A 20,367-nucleotide genomic window follows, 5' to 3' on the forward strand; every position below is an offset into this window, starting at 1 on the left:
TCCTGTTCCGAGCTCACTAGTAAGTGAGCAGCAAGAATCGAACAGAGGTAGACACACGTGTGTAGTGTTAAATGTGTGTATGTGTGTGTGTGTGGGTGTCTGTTCAGACTGAGAGTGACTGAGTGAGTGAGTGGGTGAGAGTGAGGGGACGGATGGTGAGGTCGCAGAGTGGGGGTGGTGGTGAAGGGAGTGTGCGGGGGGGGTTGTCAGGAGCAATGGCAGAGGATGGGGAGAGGGTGATGATACAAAATTTGCCCACATTAACCATTCGCTGGAGGATCTGATAAGATCTGTCTTGATTATGAACTGGGAGCTTGAGATCACATCTTGTTCTGGCCTTTGATTTGGTGCCAAGAGTTCCTCTAATTGACTATGAACACAAGAATAATGGCTTAACAGACAGAAGACATGTCAATGAAATACCACTGTGTCCACACCAGCCAGTGACAGTAGCACAACACAGTATAGAAGTGGGGCAAGCAATGTCTAAAGCCGGGAACTAGGTTGGAGTGGTGTGGTGTGAGGAGGTACGGAGCCACGTAGGGGACAAGTACAGCTCTCAGAGCGAGCAAGAAGCACATTGATATCAGTGGCTCTCCAACCCCACCCAGCCTTCCCTCTCATCGCCACACAAAGACACACAATAGAGAGCCTCATGTAGGTACTCTCTGCTCTGGTCTTTAATCAATATCGTTTGCATTGTGTGCTACTCCCCTCTTTTTTCCCTCACCAGGGCTTTTCTGACCCATTCTTTAGCTACTTCAGCAAGGCTATTGAGGAGCTCTGAATGGCGCCAGTTCACCCAGAGGGGGTATTGTCTGTCATTATACTAACCTCAGAGCCCTATGCAATATGGGGGCTTAATGCAATACCCCCTGCAAATGTATTAATGAGAATATGAATGATCGGCGCAGTATCAAAATCTGTCACCTTTTTTAGGAAGGACCCCTCACCACTGCTGGACTCTTTCAAAGCTATCAGCTCTCCCCCTATTTCTCCCTCCCTGGCCCACTTTAGAATCCCTCTGAAGTTTTAAAAGTTGAAAATCTGGCAGAGCACGATATAACTGATGCTTTGAAGGCTACATTCTGATTGACCTTTGGGGGTTATAGCCCATTTACAGCTGACTGCGTGTATGTTACATTTATTTCAGTGCTGCTGTTTAGTGGGGGAAATGGATCAGCATATCCGAAAGTAATGTCAGGAAAGTATTCCTGATCCAGAATCCACCTCTGTCGCCGTTGTATCTATAAGGTAACTCAGCTTGCCTGCTAGCCTATGACAGGTATACCAGGTCAGACACCCACAAAATGCAGAGCCTCTTTCCATCTCTCATTTTCTCTTTCTTTCTTTGGTGGGGTCTGCGCCATCAGAGCTGGCCTGGATATTTCTTTTGATCTCACAGCTTTCCCTCTCTTATATTGCCCTTAATAATTTATCAACCAACAGTCACTGGACTAACTCTGTCCGCTGAGAGCGACAAAAACCAAGAGAGAAAATTTCATTTAAATAATTGCATGAAAGAAACTGCACAATTGCCACTTTCATTCATTATTTATGTCTGCTTACAAGTCATGCATAATGCAGGCACCGTCTTTATGACGATCATGTATTAAATGGAATATTTTTAGGGTTGGGGGCTCAGTTGTACGGGACAAACAGCATGGTGACTGTTTGTAGAGTGACTGGATGTAGCAACACAGTGCAGTGACTGTGTTGTGGAGTGTTGCCTGGCCAGTGTTTGAGATATAGATATTTGGCAATGTTAACATGTGTTTCCCATGCCAATAAAGCCCTTTAATTGAATTGAAAAAGAGAGAGAGGTTGCTAGCTGACAACGGGTTAACAGAAATCTTTATTTTTAACAACGTATCATCACCAGCCACCCATCTGCTCCTGAGCTGGCAGAGGGTCCCTAGAGAGAGAGAGAGAGAGAGAGAGAGAGAGAGAGAGAGAGAGAGAGAGAGAGAGAGAGAGAGAGAGAGAGGGAGAGAGAAAGGGAGAGAAAGAGAGTGAGGGAGGGGGAAGACAGAGACATACACTATCTCACCATCTCAGATCAGATCACCACGGGGAGGGGTAAAGGTTGGGTTGGGGGATGTGAAAGATCTAGCTATACAACATCCAACATGTGACAACAGAAAGAGGAGAAGAAGATTGTAGGTGAGTGTGAGTAAGAATAGAGGGGGGAGGGACAACGGGCAGGACAGGAGGGTGGCCCTGTGGATCAGTTTTACCCTCCCCTGGGTGTGGGGGATGGGGGTGGTGGAGTTGGAGGTGGGGCAGGAGGTCTTGAGGTAATGAGTGGGAATGTATTAATGTAGGGGATGAAGACGCAAAGAGGGAGGGAGGCAGGGACCTCCAGGGGTGGCCCCAACAACACATTTCATTTTCACAGATAAAGGAGCGAGTCCCCTGGGATGGGGGAGCAATTGAAGGGGGGATGGAATTTGTATTCAGAGCTCCTTTCCACTTGCCGTGGTGACTGTGTTAACAGCTTGATGTGCAGGTCACTCATTAGTAAATACAGCCTGCTCTCAATTGGCTGATCTCCGATCACGCTCCTATATCTGATCATTTACAGCTCCTCTCACCGTCTGTTTTTTCCTCTCTTCTTTTCTAAAACTCTGATACTGCCTCCAGTGGTCTCGTCTTAATCAAAAGTGACGAGAGCGAATCTGAGACATCAGGAAAAAAAATCTTGTTTTTATTCTTTGGGGGTTTATCTGGGCACATTGCAAATCTCATTCCTCTGTTGCCCCGTGTCTGAGAAGCATCTGTATCTTATGTTGAATATTGAAATATCTCTCTCTATCTTTCCTCCTCCCGGCAAAGAAAAATGTGAGGGATAATTAATCCAGAGACACCAGTGGAACTGAGGAACCCACCCGGGGCCGCGCACATCCCCTATTGATCTTTTAGAATACACACACGCACAGATGAAACAAAACATAATGAGAGCTGTGGAAAAGCTGAGGCATCAGATCAAATATCTCAAAATGATGTACTGGACTGTGTAAGGGCTGATGATTTGGCTCTTTGACCTTATTATTTCTTCATTTCCTGCTTCCTGTTGACAAATATCATACGCCATGGCTACTATTTCCACAACATCAAACCTCTTCTCAGTTACTCTTCTTCTCCCACTTCTCTCAGACTATTCCATCCCCCTTTTGTTCTTTCTCTCATTTCTGATCCATTTTTCATGCATTACTTTACCCACCGCCATCTCTACTCCCCATTTACAGTGCATTACCCCCCCTTCCATAAACACACTTTCTTACTTCCCTCCTTCCTTCGTTTACAGTGCATCACCCCCCTCCATAAACACACTTTCTTACTTCCCTCCTTCGTTTACAGTGCATTACCACACTCCCCTTTCTTCCCCCGTCTCCCCCTATTATCCCTTGTTCCCTTCCCTGGTAACGGCTTCTCACACTAAGCTTCCTTTCCTTACATCATCTCTTTTCTATCTCTTCCCTCCATCCTCCCTCCATCACAGTATCCCATTGTCTCTGTGAGGCTTTCACCATCTATCTCTCCCTCCACAGTAATTGAATGCTTGATCCATGCAACACGTCCTCCTGGTTCTTAATGAGCCCCTCTCTCCTCCGGCCATCCCCATATAGACACTAAGATGGTAGCCAAGACTCATAGACATTTATTACAGGCCATTTCTCCACACAGACGAATCTACAGTGGACTCCTCAAAACAAATGATGTCATTAATCAAAAATAAATGCAGTACCGAGTGTGACCGTTAGAGGGAGTAGTGGAAATATGATACAGGCAGTGGGTGATTAATTGATGCGGATGATTGTAGAATGTAGATAGCATTGATAAACAGATGCACATGTAGACAAATCAAATTAAAATCAAATCAAATGTTATTTGTCACATGCTTCATAAACAACAGGTGTAGACTAACATTGAAATGCTTACTGACGGGCCCTTCCCAACAATGCAGAGAGATAAAAATGAGAAGTAACAGAACATTTAAAAAAAATGATAACACAATAATACACAATGCGAGAAGAGAGGTGTTCATATCCAGGTCAAAGGTGGTTGTCAGTCTTCATGGGACACAGCTTACCGGATCCCATTTTCATAGCTGTCAGAGAGAGAAAGAAACATTTGCTATAATCAATTGTTGTAATCAAAGCATTTGCTGTAATCAAATTTAGTTCAATTAAAGACGAAACGAATTACTCACTAGGTTTTAAGGGTAATGGTACTCGTACTCCGTGTATATAGCCAAGTTATCGTTGCTCATTGTGTATTTATTATTACGTGTTATTGGGAAGGGCCCATAAGTACTCATTCCACTGTTAGTCTACACCTGTTGTTTACAAAGAATGTGACAAATACAATTTTATTTTATTTTATAATGTTGCATAGTTTGGATAGTGAAGTTAAGGGATTGCACCCACACATGAAGCTGTGGAACCAGATCTCTGAGCGATCCACCAGACAGGAGATCCATTCATGCAGGGTCACCTTAGTGTTCTTGTTATGGTCACACGACCTGTATGCAGAGAATTAACATACACAATACCACATAAAAGATTACTGTAGCTCTGTTGGAAGAACATTTATAGATAACTTTGACACCTTTTGGAAACAGAAGATGCTCTACAGGAATGACGGAGTCCATCCAAATCATCTTCACTCCTGGCCGGGCTTGGGTCATGACTTATCAATGACCCAAGCCCAGCTCAGATAATCCCTACCACTGTGTCGTTGTTGTCATGCTGTAGAAAATGTACATTATCCCGGGGGTGTTGACAGGCACAATGTAAGTAACCTAATTTATGCCCCTCTAACTCCCCTGAATGCCTCTGTCGATCCTACAGCTATTGTATACAGTAATCGTGTGCCTATGAACCAGAGTTATACTGTTAGCACTGAGGAGGTTTGCCCCACTGTGCAGCTCACCCTGCACTATCAGCTCAAACATAAATAACATTGGCATGTCTACTGCTGATAGGTTTCCCAGTAAAGCAATAAAAACAATCTAGCATCCCAGAAAAGTGCTAAAAATAGCCCACATTAAACATACTGTATGCAGCCTAAGAAACAATGTTCATGGCACTAATAACTTGCTAGTAACAGACAACATTCATATTCTGACTATCTCTGAAACTCACTTAAATAATACATGTTTAAAAATATATATATATATTTCACCTTTATTTAACCAGGTAAGCTAATTGAGAACAAGTTGTCATTTACAACTGTGACCTGGCCAAGATAAAGCAAAGCAGTGCAACACAAACAACAACACAGAGTTACACATGGAATAAACAAGTGTACAGTCAAAAAATTAAGTCTATATACAGTGTGTGCAAATGGCATGAGGAGGTAAGGTAATAAATAGGCCATAGTAGCGAAGTAATTACAATTTAGCAAATTAACACTGGAATGATAGATGGTGATGTTCAAGTAGAAATACTGGTGTGCAAAAGAGCAGAAAAGAGCAGAAAAATAAAAACAATATGGGGATGAGGTAGGTAGATTGGGTGGGCTATTTACAGATGGGCTATGTACAGCTGCAGCAATCGGTTAGCTGATGTTTAAAGTTAGTGAAGGAAATACAGGTCTCCAGTTTCACCTCTTTAAGGAATACCTAGGATAGGATAAAGTAATCCTTCTCACCCCCCCCCCCCCTTAAAAGACTTAGATGCACTATTGTAAAGTGGCTGTTCCACTGGATGTCATAAGGTGAAAGCACCAATTTGTAAGTCGCTCTGGATAAGAGCGTCTGCCAAATGACTTAAATGTAAATGTAAATGTATTTTGGCAATTCATTCCAGTCATTGGCAGCAGAGAACTGGAAGGAAAGGCGGCCAAAGTAGGTGTAGGCTTTGGGGATGACCAGTGAGATATACCTGCTGGAGCGCTTGCTACGGGTGGGTGTTGTTATGGTGACCAGTGAGCTGAGATAAGGCGGAGCTTTACCTAGCATAGACTTATAGATGACCTGGAGCCAGGGTGTAGCGAAGGCCAGCAGACTAGAGCATACAGGTCGCAGTGGTGGGTGGTATAAGGGGCTTTGGTGACAAAACAGATGGCACTGTGATAGACTGCATCCAGTGTGCTGAGTAGAATATTGGCTATTTTGTAAATGACATCGCCGAAGTCGAGGATCGGTAGGATAGTCAGTTTTATGAGGGTATGTTTGGATAGTAGGATAGTCAGTTTTCACTCACTCCGTGAGTGAAGGAGGCTTTGTTGCGAAATCGGGAAGCCGATTCTAGATTTAATTTTGGATTGGAGATGTTTAATATGAGTCTGGAAGGAGAGTTTACAGTGATGATGATACAGTTGTAGCATTACATGGTTATAAAAAATACAGAAATGCCAATAGGGGCGGTGTTGCAGTCTATATTCAGAACCACATTCCTGTAAAGCTTAGAGAGGATCTACTGTTAAATACGGTTGAAGTAATATGGCTACAGGTTCACCTGCCTCACCTAAAGCCCATTCTTGTGGGAAGATGCTATCGACCACCAAATGCTAACAGTCAGTGTCTGGACAATATTTGTGAAATGCTTGATAATGTATGTGATATCAACAGAGAGGTATATTTTCTGAGTGACCTTAACATTGACTGGCTTTCATCAAACTGTCCACTCAAAAAAAAGCTTCAAACGGTAACCAGTGCCTGCAACCTGGTTCAGGTTATCAGTCAACTTACCAGGGTAGTTACAAACAGCACAGGAATGAAATCATCAACATGCATTGATCACATCTTTACTAATGCTGCAGAAATTTGCTTTAAAGGTATCCAAATCCATCATATGTAGTGATCACAATATAGTAGCCATATCTAGGAAAACCAAAGTTCAAAAGGCTGGACCTAATATAGTGTAGTGGCCATACAATATGTTTTGTGGTGATTCCTATGTTGATGAGAATATTTTCTGGTCTGTGGAGAAACCAGACGCTGCACTTGACTCATTTATGAAATTGCTTATTCCTGTCACTAATAAGCATGCACCTATTAAGAAAATGACTGTAAAAACTGTTAAATCAATGTGGATTAATGAGGAATTGAAAAATGTTATGGTTGAGAGGGATGAGGCAAAAGGAATGGCAAATAAGTCTGGCTGCACAAACAATTGGTAAACGTACTGCAAATTGCGAAATCATGTGACTAAAATGAATAAAAAGAAGAAGAAACTATACCATGAAACAAAGATAAATTATATAAAGAATGATAGTTAAAAAGCTTTGGAGCACCTTAAATAAAATTTAAGGTGACAATGACAAGCCACCTGGGTCTGACAACTTGGATGGAAAATCCTTTTTGCCATATCTTCAATATAAGCCTACAAGAAAGCCTGTACCCTCAGGCCTGGAGGGAAGCAAAAGCCATTCCGCTACCCAAGAATAGTAAAGCCCACTTTACTGGCTTAAGTAACTGACCAATCAGCCTGTTGCCGACTCTTATTAAACTTTTGGAAAAAATGGTGTTTGACCACGTACAATGTTATCTTACAGAAAAACAAATTGACAACAGACTTTTAGCACGCTTATAGGGAAAGACATTGAACATGACCAGCACTTACACAAATTACTGATGATATGCTGAGAGCAATTGATGATCAAAAGATTGTGGGAGCTGTTTTATTAGACTTTTGACATTATCGATCATAGTCTGCTGCTGGAAAAATGTATGTATTATGGCTTTACACCCTCTGCTATATTGTAGAGGGTGTTCTTTAATGGAAGCCTCGCCAACATAATCCAGGTAGAATCAGGAATTCCCCAGGGCAGCTGTCTAGGCTCTGTACCTTTTTCAATATTTACTAATAACATTGAGTAAAGCCAGTGTTTCTATGTATGCGGATGACTCTATACTTTACACGCCAGCTACCACAGCGAGTGTCACGCCCTGACCGTAGATTTATTTTTTTGTTTCTATTTTTAGTTTGGTCAGGGTGTGATGTGGGTGGGTATTCTATGTTGTAGGTCTAGGTTTCTGTTTCTATGTGTTTGGCCTGGTATGGTTCTCAATCAGAGGCAGCTGTCTATCGTTGTCTCTGATTGAGAGCCATACTTAGGTAGCCTGTTTTCCCATTTTGAGGTGTGGGTGATTATTTTCCGTTTCAGTGTTTGCACCATACGGGACTGTTTCGGTTTTCATTTATTCTCTTGTTCCTTTGTATTTTGTATTAATTCCTGATTAAAAGGTATTATGGATACCTACCACGCTGCATTTTGGTCCTCCTCTCCTTCCACCAATGAAAACCGTTACAGCGAGTGAATTTACTGCAACACTTAACAAAGAGGTGCAGTCAGTTTCAGAATGGGTGGCAATTTAAAAAATATATATTTCAAAAACTAAAAGCATTGTATTTGGAAAAACAATTGACCAAACCCTAAACCTCAACTAATACTGTGGAAATTAAGCAAGTTGAGGTGACTAAACTGCTTGGAGTAAACCTGGATTGTAAACAACCATGGTCAAAACATGTTGTGTGGTCCAGTTGTGTGGTCAGGTGCCACAAAGAGGGACTTAGGAAAATTACAATTGGCTCTGCAGTTTAGAAAATGCTGTCATAATGCTGTACTGATAAACATTGACAATACATGTTTAACTTCATTTAAGATGGCCCTTAAATATACACAGTGACCTAACATTATTAACATGCATGTCAATCTCTTTAGGCTCAAAGTAGAGGAGAGATTGACTTCATCACTGCTTGTTTTTGTAAAAAGTATTGACATGCTGAATGTACCAGGGTGTCTGTTTAAACTACTAGCACACAGCTCAGACACCCATGCATACCCCACAAGACATACCACCAGAGGTCTGTTTAAACTACTAGCACACAGCTCAGACATCCATACATACCCCACAAGACATACCACCAGAGGTCTGTTTAAACTACTAGCACACAGCGCAGACACTCATGCATACCCCACAAGACATACCACCAGAGGTCTGTTTAATCTACTAGCACACAGCTCAGACACCCATGCATACCCCACAAGACATACCACCAGAGGTCTGTTTAATCTACTAGCACACAGCTCAGACACCCATGCATACTCCACAAGACATGCCACCAGAGGTCTGTTTAAACTACTAGCACACAGCTCAGACACTCATGCATACCCCACAAGACATACCACCAGAGGTCTCTTCACAATACCAAAGTCCAGAACAGTCTATGGGAGGCACACAGCACTACATAGAGCCATGGCTGCATGGAACTCTATTCCACATCAGGTAACTGATGCAAGCAATATAATCAGATTTCAAAAACAGATAAAAATACACAGTGAACAGCGGGGACTGTGAAGAGACGTTCACACAGGCACAGACACACGCATACACATGATAACACACGCACTCTACACACATGCACACATGGACTTTGTATTGTAGATATGCGATAGTAGAGTAGTGACCAGAGGGCACACACTTAATATGTTGTGAAAAGTGGTATGAAATGCCTTTATGTTGCTGCACCCCAGGAAGAGTAGCTGCTGCCTTATATCCTTAATAAATACAAATACACATAAACAAACCTACTATTGCAAATACACACACACACATGCATGCATGTACACACACAGACACACACGCAAACGCAAAGGACTTACGCAAACCAACGCATCTGCATACAATATGAACAGGCTGACATTTGTCTTCACCCACACAGAAACATTATCTTTGAAGGGTACCGTTTCCATTTGTGCTACGGGAAGCACAGTGGGTAATAAACATTATCATCGCTGGGAATAGGTTGACATTGAGCCAGCCAGCCACACTCCCACAAAACCTGTCACTGCAGACTGGCAACACACACCAGCTTTACGACTGAGGTGGGAGAGGGGTGGAGAGAGAGAGAGGGAGAGAGAGAGAGAGAGAGAGAGAGAGAGAGAGAGAGAGAGAGAGAGAGAGAGAGAGAGAGGATAGATTTAGTAGGGAGGAAAGAGAGGGATGAGGACATGGGGTATGGAGGAGGGAGTGTTAGAGGGATGGATGAGATAGAGAGGAGAGTGTGATGAGTGGGGAGGTGGGTTGGCTGAGTAGTAGAGGGAGAGGGGGGACTCACAGGAAGGGGGTTGGCACAGATGATGTCTGCTGAGGATGGGGTGCAGAGAGAACATGAGGATGGGAGGTGCAACATGGAATGGGGGCGATTGACATTTTAATCCTTTACATTAAGGAAATCATTTGACCTTCTCTTTACAAATAGGTCATTGCCCCCAATTTCACATTTTTCCATGACGTTCTCAAATTATCAGTTGAATTTGAATTGATTTCCTGTATTAACTGAGGTTAAAGTATATTGACAGTTGGCAACTGATAAAGACAGGGATAAACATAATGGGGATTTGGACATGTCGTAATTTGTATATGGTGCATAGAGGACAAGAAAGATGAAGTGTAAGTGTGTATTCAGAGTGGGGCTCACTGGAAGAAGGAGGTAGCACAGTGCTCTAGAGGCATTCTTTTGTAGCGTAGCTTCCTCAGGTCTTTCCGGCTCAGCTTTCCATCCTTGTTCTTGTCCAGCAGGCCAAACCTCCGCTATACAATTCGGGAGAGAGAGGAGACATCGAAGCAGAGAAATATTGAATGACAACACTGAGCTATTCACCCCAGCACTCCTAATGCCAATTTACCTAAAAGGAGGATGAACAGTCTAGAGAGAGAGGGAGGAGGACAAAGCTGGGTTAAAGATGTCGTTAGTTGAATAGATAAAGGGAGGGCTAGAGGGCAGGAAGGCAGGAATGAGGATATAATATTACCACCCAGTTATCTTTCTTATTGAATCATTTAGTGATTATTGACTAAGTCTATTTATACTGGGGTTCCTGAATGCTCCCTCATTCTGAGTAGTGGAAGACCACATAATAAGCTACACAGGAGCTTTTCAACCTTAAATGACATCTGCTCCAGGTAACTAACAATTTCACACCACAACACAAATTAAAGTGCTCTTATGCCAAAGTGCTCTTCATGCTCTTCAAGTTAGTTCATGATAAGTGTTATCAGGTGTGGTAGATCTTGTGAACACTGCAGCCCTCCAGGACCAGAGTAGCCCAGCTCTATTCCTCTGTCTTGTCTGTTACCTGGGCTAGTTGGGAGCGCTGGGTGTGGCTCAGGCAGCTCTGAGGCGGGGCGTAGGGGGCGTAGGACTCTCCCATGCGACTCAATAGGAGGAACCAGTCCATGAGGCGGTATGGGAACTGGCCATACTCCTCCTCTGTACAGTTTGCCTTGGGAACTTGGAAACAAATATAAGCAAGCATGAAGTGGAACCTGATCTTGAAGAAGTCTTATTATGTAGGTATAGTACTGCAGTACTGTGTGTGTTTGTGAGTCCTACCCAGACAAGGCCCTTTATGAGCCAGTCCAATGTGACGTCTCTTGCGGCAGGCTTCTCTATGCAGCAGACACTCGTTCCCATAGGTCCTTCCCAGAACACTGCACACTGGTGCCCCCTGCCTGCACACATAGGTCATTACATGCACAATGACATCCTGTAGTGCAAGGCACCTTTCTTTATCACTTGAATACAACTTAATTAAGTTTGTGGTGTGGCCCTACCGTGGGCAGATCTTAGGACACACACACTTTGGGAAGAGGACTCCGTTGTCCTGCACCACCTGGCACCAGGAGCCCATTGGACTGTGACACTTCAGAAGCTCACATAGTAGGACTTGCATATGGATAGATGGAGAAATGGAGAGGGAGGGAGGAAGGGAGGGAGGTGGAAGAGACTTCATGCTTTGAACATAAAGTCAGTCGATACAGAACTACAATGGGGTTATTTTGCAGTCTAAATAAACAAGGTCAACGTGTATTAAACATCCAATTTCACTATAAATGTGTGCAAATGTTAAAAGATATGTTAATTTGGGGGCATTAAAACCATTTACTTGTGTTACAAAAGGTTAATAAAAGAGAAAGTGTTACTGCTTGACAGACAGTGCCTCTTTGCCAACATTACCAATTTGGCGCTTTTAGGGTTAATGATGGCAGACTTACAGTTGAAGTCGGAAGTTTTCATACACTTAGGTTGGTGTCATTAAGACTCGATTTTCAACCACTTCATAAACTATAGTTTTGGTAAGTCGGTTAGAACATGCATGACACAAGTCCTTTTTCCAACAGTTGTTTACAGACAAATTATTTCACTGTATCACAATTCCAGTACGTCAGAATGTGCCTTTAGAAAACAGCTTGGAAAATTCAAACCTGACTCAGTTACACCAGTTCTGTCAGGAGGAGTGAGCCAAAATTCACCCAACTTATTGTGGGAAGCTTGTGGAAGGCCACCCAAAACGTTTAACTCAAGTTAAAGAATTCAAAGGCAATGCTACCAAATCCTAATTGAGTGTATGTAAACTTCTGACCCACTGGGAATGTGATGAAAGAAATAAAAGCTGAAATAAATAATTCTCTCTACTATTATTCTGACATTTCACATTCTTAAAATAAAGTGTTGATCCTAACTGACCTTAGACAGGGAATTTTTACTCTGATTAAATGTCAGGAATTGTGAAAAACTGAGTTTAAATGTATTTGGCTAAGGTGTATGTAGACTTCCGACTTCAACTGTATCTCACCTGGGTCCACTCTACCCAGATATGGTCTCAGACTGCTCTCAGCCTGCCATTGTTTGCGCTGGGCTCTGCCTCCCTGGAACACATAGAATTCGGGGGCAAAAAGAGACAGACTAGTCTGTTATCAGTTTGTAACATGGAATAAACCTTGAACATGTGTTTGTCTTTTAATGCTGTGTTCTTTTGAAAATGCTGTACTAGTACAACATATTGTAGGGCCTAACCACTCAACATGAGTAGATAACCTAACTTCTCTGTTTTGAAAACAGACTTTTGTGTTGAATTATATTTTGGGTGGTTGGGTTCTCAGACAACTAGAGGCCAAGCAACAGTCAGAACCTCTCCCAAATTTTCAGATTTATCTTCAACCATGATAAATCTGTACATGCCTGACAGTCTGCCACTGATAGCAAATAATTTCAAGATAATTAAAGTCCTTTCACTGTTCGTATTGAAGCTATGTAAATCGATGACTTGTCTTCTCTATAACCCCTGTAGTGTATGAAACCCTGACTGGCATAGAATAGCCCCCACTGGGGGGGGGGGGGGGGGGTGCTCCTAACCCCCCAAATCCCCACTATCCTCAATCCACTACTATGGTCTTTGTAGTCTGAGCCAGACCCACATCTGCCCTGAAAGCACCTGATGAGAAACAGGTGCAATCCCACTGGGCACACACCGGGCACACACTGGTTGAATCAACATTGTTTCTATGCAATGACGTTTCAATGAAATTACGTTGAAATAATGTGGAATGCACTTTGACGTCTGTGCCCAGTGGGTTGTGACCCAAAATACTGGAGCCTCAGCACCTTTAGCTCCTTCAGCTCCCAAAACCCAATTGTTTCATTAGTCCATTGATATAGTTGATATATATTCCCCAAAATGTTTTGCATGTCAGCAATCAAGTTTTCAAGATATATCACTTTCAAAATACAGAAATACAGCTGGCATGATGTCACGCCCTGACCTTAGTTATCTATGTTTTATGTATTATTTTGGTCAGGTGGGTATGTGTGTTTTTGTCCTGTCTAGGGTTTTTGTAATTCTATGGAGTTTTGGTATGTCTAGGAATTGGTAGGTCTATGGTGGCCTGAATTGGTTCCCAATCAGAGGCAGCTGTTTATCGTTGTCTCTGATTGGGGATCCTATTTAGGTTGCCATTTTCCATGTTGGTTTTGTGGGTTATTGTCTATGTGTAGTTACCTGTCAGCACTTGTGTTATATAGCGTCACGGTTGTTCAGTGGGTTTCTGTCATTAAAAGAACAATGTATGCTTATCACGCTGCGCCTTGGTCACATCAATATGATGACCGTGATGCATTTTGCATCATGTGATTTCTGTATTTTGAAAGTGATCTTAAACTTGATTGCTGACATGCAAAATATATTTTTACTATATTAACATTGGACTAATTACACAAATACCAAAAGCTAGTTTTGGGTGGAGTTTTCCTTTAACATGAATTTCTTGCCTAACAACTCCAACTCAAATCCATCTCAATAACAAACAGAGGAATGTTGATTTATCTCCAACTCATTTCAACATGTGGGAAAATGTCTCAATGTGTATGCTACATCAAGTTGTTCTATTTCAGTAACGACTTACTATTTTTCCTTCAGTTGTTTTGACATACCAAGATTTCCTCAGCTATACACTTTTACCAGGTGCCTGGCTGGATATAAACGTATGTGTTGACGTCTATGAACATTCTTCAAGGTATAAAAGTCTCAACTTTCCGTCCTACTAGAGACGTATTTAACCAGATCAAAAATGTAGAACGTTGCAGATAGATATATAATGAATAGAGCTGACAACATTCACTATTCGACATGACAGACCATAGACTGTGACAGACAAGCAATTATATCTGTTCTACAATCTTCTGTAACATTTCTGTCTGAACCTTCTGTAACATTGCACTCTCCTGAACAGGTCCCAGCCTCCTAATGTAAGGAGGAGAAAGGTTATTCTCACCATGGCCAGGTCAGGGTGAAAAGCCAGGACCAGCAGAAAGAGCAGGTTCATAGTAAGGCTGAACGCGAGAGAAGAACGTTTCTAACAGTCCTGCAGGAGAAATAAACCAAACAGAACTATTTCTTTGATATGGCCAATTTATGTATACTACTTGTATATCAAATGAATTAAATAAAACAATTTCCTTTTATATGATCCACTGTAAAATAACGGAAGAGTGAAAGTGAAATATAACTTTGAGATATATGCTTGAACAACATACACATATTACCTTATTTGGTGTAATATCCCTCCATTATTCACCAGTCATTCGAATCATCCAGAAAAAAAACAATGAGGCTCAGTCAAAAGAAAGCAATAATTTCCAATTCCTGTTCTGTAGGAAGGTTAGGTTACATGGACAGGAGGACATTAGCCATCAACAGAGGAAGTCATTATATGGAACAAGTCATTTTCCCAGACAGCTTCAGAAATCTTACCAGAGTTTCACTTGCTTCTATCCTCTGTTGCTATTCCGCTTGCTGTTCTGCGTCTTGCCAGCTGCACATATTTCCCTCTCCTTTACACCCGTTCTTTAAAGGTATCTGTTTTTAAGTTCTGCTGCCTATACTTTCTCCCTCCTTTTATTTGATCTCCTATTCTTACAATCCTGCCTTATCTGCCCCTCCTCTCCCCTCATTTCTACCTCCTCCTCTTAATCTTCAGTTCACAATAGCCCCCTGTGTATAGGCCACATCAGCAGACCAAAATACTCAGAGAAAATATATGCACCTTCAGTCAGTCAATCAATCAATTAGATGAAAACAGAAAATGCAACTCAGACAGACAGTAGGTGTTGTGAGAGTGTTTATTAGGGGGTTTGATTTTACATATGATGTAAAGAGAGAGAGAGAGAGATGTATTGGCTGAATCCATGTGTGCCCTGGCCTGTAAATGCATGTGCCTGTGATGTACTGCCAGCCTCAATGAGAACCAGTTCCCCTTTCCTAATAGCCCCGGGAAGTAGGGGTGCTGAGAGTGCTGCAGCAACAACCTGAAAAATCAGAAGAATAAAACAATTACTAGTATTAGCGGACCGTGATACTGTAGCCGTCTGATACAACAGGTGTAGACAAACAGTGAAATGCTTACCCTTCCCAACAATGCAGAGAGAAAGAAAATAGAGCAATAATAGAAAAGTAATAACACGTAATAATAAATACAATACACAATGAGTAACGATAACTTTGGTATATACACGGGGTACTAGTACCGAGTCCATGTGTAGAGGTACGAGGTAATTGATGTAGATATGTACAGTTGGAGTTAGAAGTTTACATACACCTTAGCCAAAAACATTTAAACTCAGTTTTTCACAATTCCTGACATTTAATCCTATACAAAAATCCCTGCCTTAGGTCAGTTAGGATCACCACTTTATTTTAAGAATGTGAAATGTCGGAATAATAGTAGAGAGAATGATTTCTTTCAGCTTTTATTTCTTTCATCACATTCCCAGTGGGTCAGAAGTTTACATACACTCAATTAGTATTTGGTAGCATTGCCTTTGAATTGTTTAACTTGCGTCAAACATTTTGGGTGGCCTTCCACAAGCTTCCCACAATAAGTTGGGTGAATTTTGGCCCATTCCTCCTGATAGAGCTGGTGTAACTGAGTCAGGTTTGTAGGGCTCCTTGCTCGCACATGCTTTTTCAGTTTTGCCCACACATTTTGGGATTGAGGTCAGGGCTTTGTGATGGCCACTCCAATACCATGACTTTGTTGCCCTTAAGCCATTTTGCCACAAGTTTGGAAGTATGCTTGGGGTCATTGTCCATTTGGAAGACCCATTTGCGACCAAGCTTTAACTTCCTGACTGATGTCTTGAGATGTTGCTTCAATATATCCACATAATTTTCTTGCCTCATGATGCCATCTATTTTTTAAAGTGCACGTGTCCCTCCTGCAGCAAAGCACCCCCACAACATGATGCTGCAACCCCCGTGTTTCACAGTTGGGATGGTGTTCTTCGGCTTGCAAGCCTCCCCCTTTTTCCTCCAAACATAATGATCATCAGACCAGAGGACATTTCTCCAAAAAGTACGATCTTGTCCCCATGTGCAGTTGCAAACCATAGTCTGTCTTTTTTATGGCGGTTTTGGAGCAGTGGCTTCTTCCTTGCTGAGCGGTCTTTCAGGTTATGTCGATATAGGACTCGTTTAACTGTGGATATAGATACTTTTGTACCTGTTTCCTCCAGCATTTTCACAAGGTCCTTTGCTGTTGTTCTGGGATTGATTGGCACTTTTCACACCAAAGTACCTTCATCTCTAGGAGATAGAACGCGTCTCCTTCCTGAGCGGTATGATGGCAGTGTGGTCCCAATGGTGTTTAAACTTGCGTACTATTGTTTGTACAGATAAAGTGGAACCTTCAGGCATTTGGAAATTGCTCCCAAGGATGAACCAGACTTGCCGAGGTCTACAGCTTTTTTTCTGAGGTCTTGGCTGATTTTTTTGATTTCCCCATGATGTCAAGCAGAGGCACTGAGTTCACCAGCAGCATACCACCCTGCATACCACTGCTGGCTTGCTTCTGAAGCTAAGCAGGGTTGGTCCTGGTCAGTTCCTTGATGAGAGACCAGATGCTGCGGTGTTGGATGGCCAGTAGGAGGCACTCTTTCCTCTGGTCAAAAAAAAAAATCCCAAATGACACTGCCCTGTGTTGGGTGCCGTCTTTCAGATGGGATGTTAAACGGGTGTCCTGACTCTCTGAGGTCATTAAAGATACCATGGCACTTATTGTAAGAGTAGGGGTGTCAACCCCGGTGTCCTGGCTAAATTCCTGGCCCTCAAACCATCACGGTCACCTAATAATCCCCTGTTTACAATTGGCTCATTCATCCCCCTCCTCTCCCCTGTAACTATTCCGCAGGTCATTGCTGCAAATGAGAACGTGTTCTCAGTCAATTTACCTGGTAAAATAATGGATAAATAAAGTTTGAAGGTAGGCCTTGAAATACGTCCACAGGTACATCTCAAATTATATCAATTAGCCTATCAGAAGCTTCTAAAGCCATGACATCATTTTCTGGAATTTCCCAAGATGTTTAAAGCACAGTCAGCTGAGTGTAGGTAGACTTCTGACCCACTGGAATTATGATACAGTGAATTATAAGTGAAATAGTCTGTCTGTAAACAATTATTGGAAAAATACTTGTGTCATGCACAAAGTAGATGTCCTAACCGACTTTTTAAAACTATAGTTTATTGCAAGAAATTTGTGGAGTGGTTGAAAAACAAGATTTAATGACTCCAACCTAAGTTTATGTAAACTTCTGACTTCAACAGTACATATAACTAGGAATACAGTGACTAGGCAACAGGATAGATAATAAACAGTAGCAGCAGCATATGTGAGGAGTCAAAAAAGTTAGTGCAAATAGGGTCAATGCAGATACTCCAAGAAGCTATTTGGTTAACTATTTAACTAACTATTGATCAGTCTTATGGCTTGAGGGTAGAAGCTGTTTAAGGTCCTGTTGGTTCCAGGCCTGGTGCATCGGTACAGCTTGCTGTGCGGCAGCAGAGAGTACAGTCTATGACTTGGGTGGCTGGAGTCTTCCTCTGACAGGTACTGGTATAGAGGTCCTGGGAGTGTTGTAATCACAATGGACAAACATATGATGCCCCTAGCAATTGCTTTTCTCAGTTTTCAGAGAAACTTCTAGGTATGAACATCTAATATTTCCTTCAGTCCTTATAAAGGGACACACTTTATACAGTTTGTTGTGGGCTGAAGATAGTGAGATGACTGACTGACTTGGGGGCGATGTCAGGAGAAGCTTAACACTGTCACCTAGTGGTCATTGTGATGCATGACCACTATACAGATTCTATTAGACATATCATTACATGAATAACTTGGTTTATTGTACTGTCCATGATCCCACAACAGAACTTCAATTTTTATGTATGTATTTTCTATTCAAATGTAAGTTATTCCCTTCGTTTATTGGTTTTAAACGTTTAGACCAGAGAGCTCTCAGGTTTCTCACTAGATTAAAATGTCACGAAGAGAAGTTTCCCTTCACATGGATGATCATCAAAGGGGATTTGAGAGGTAACTGCTAAGAGTGGAACGAAAACATGCACTTTTATCCCTCTGAAAATTGTTCAATGTACGTGTATTGATGTGAGAAGAGAAAGAGTCATATACTGTGTCTGTGTGCGCGAGTGAGAGAGAGCGAGCTAGAGAGAAAGAGTGAAGGTGGGGGGTAGGGACCATGGTAGTAGGAATGTAACTATACAGGAACGTTTGAGATTATTTATGTGCAGAAATGATCCAACCCCCTATTTTCATCATGTTTTTTATGCAAATGTTTTACATACCTTACTCTCTGATAACACATGTGCCTGCCTTACTGTATATCCCATACGTGCGCAAAAACTCATACTAGCGAGCGCGCACATTTACACTGAGGGCAGGATGAAAATATGACAGATGACGTCAGTGTCAACACTAACGAGAATGACTGAGGTCGAAGTTTGGGAAGGCAGAAAAACATGGATCATGACTCCTGTCGATCATGTGGACTAGTTATTCAAATTGGGAAAGATATGGAACATTTCTAACGGCTTTTACTTTTGTTATCGAACCGTCCAAACGGGGGTTCTACTAAAACGAAATAATTTGCATCACTTGTTATCTCACACATTGAGATTAGAGATGTTGCCAAACCATAGAGTACCACATTATGAGTCATAATCTTTCAATATTTTTATTTATTTAACTAGGCAAGTCAGTTAATAACAAATTCTTAATTACAATGACAGCCTACCCGGGGAACACTGCCTTGTTCAGGGGCAAAATGACACATTTTTACCTTGGCGATTTGATCCAGAAACCCTTTGGTTACTGGCCCAACACTCTAACCACTAGGCTACCTGCCACCCAAAGTAATGCTCACGAATAATATTACTCTGAGTATTTTGGTAATAATACTCATAATACTCATAAAATCCTAGTGGTCAAACAGGGAAATGTTTCCAATCATTTTACCGTACTCATTTTTCCCATATAGGATTTTAGAAACACTTAAAATAAGGTCTGTGTTTTGTGTAGACTTACCCTGGTGTGATGTTTTGATAACCGTGTGAATCTCTCTAAGACAAGGTGACTTTTATCAATATATTCACCTGTATTTACCCCCCAAAAATGAAATGCTGATTAGCTGCTAATGAGGCTATCATAAATGAGGCTATCATAAAGAACTACAAATGCTATGATGATCGGGACGAGACTGGTGAATCAAGGTAATGGATAGAATCTCTGGATTAATTATCTAATGTTAGCAAAATTTAGTAATTAATAAATTGGCAAAATTTCTTCAAATGGACAATTCTGTAATCTGACTTGTTCAAGTTTGACATTTACACAACACCTGTTAGCAAAGTTGTCAGCTAGAGATGATGTGCAGGAGCTTGCAGGGATTTGTAGTTTTGCATGTCTACTTTGATAACAATTGGCATTTTCGAATCTGAGCGTAAATAGAGCTGAATATATTGATAAAAGTAATATTGTCCAAGAGAGAAGTACATGGTTATCAAAACGTCATGCCAAGGTAAGCCTACACGAAACACATACAGTATTTTAAGTGTTTCTGAAATATCTTATGGGAAAAATTAACGATGGAAAAACGATTGGAACCATTTCCCTGTTTGACTGCTAGGTTTTATGGGTATTATGACACCTCCGCCGTGGGACTCTATTGAGGTCCAGGTGACGTCTGAACGCTCCGCCCATCAAGTAGAGGAGGATGC

General features: G+C 41.8%; 1 protein-coding gene across 1 annotated transcript; it reads right to left on the reverse strand.

Annotated features, from left to right (window-relative positions):
• Positions 1-3,638: 3,638 nt before the first annotated feature.
• LOC115136327 (SPARC-like) lies at positions 3,639-15,212 on the reverse strand. Its single transcript, XM_029671916.2, has 10 exons — positions 15,046-15,212; positions 14,838-14,856; positions 14,567-14,656; positions 12,592-12,664; positions 11,570-11,681; positions 11,349-11,467; positions 11,092-11,246; positions 10,434-10,546; positions 4,431-4,525; positions 3,639-4,111 (listed from the first exon to the last, which is right to left on the reverse strand). The coding sequence occupies exons 3-10, from the start codon at positions 14,615-14,617 to the stop codon at positions 4,056-4,058; spliced, it is 774 nt and encodes a 257-aa protein (XP_029527776.1). The 5' UTR covers positions 14,618-14,656; positions 14,838-14,856; positions 15,046-15,212; the 3' UTR covers positions 3,639-4,055.
• Between the last annotated feature and the right edge of the window lie 5,155 nt (positions 15,213-20,367).

The sequence above is a fragment of the Oncorhynchus nerka genome, linkage group LG10, assembly GCF_034236695.1.
Source record: "Oncorhynchus nerka isolate Pitt River linkage group LG10, Oner_Uvic_2.0, whole genome shotgun sequence".
NCBI classification, from domain to species: domain Eukaryota; kingdom Metazoa; phylum Chordata; class Actinopteri; order Salmoniformes; family Salmonidae; genus Oncorhynchus; species Oncorhynchus nerka.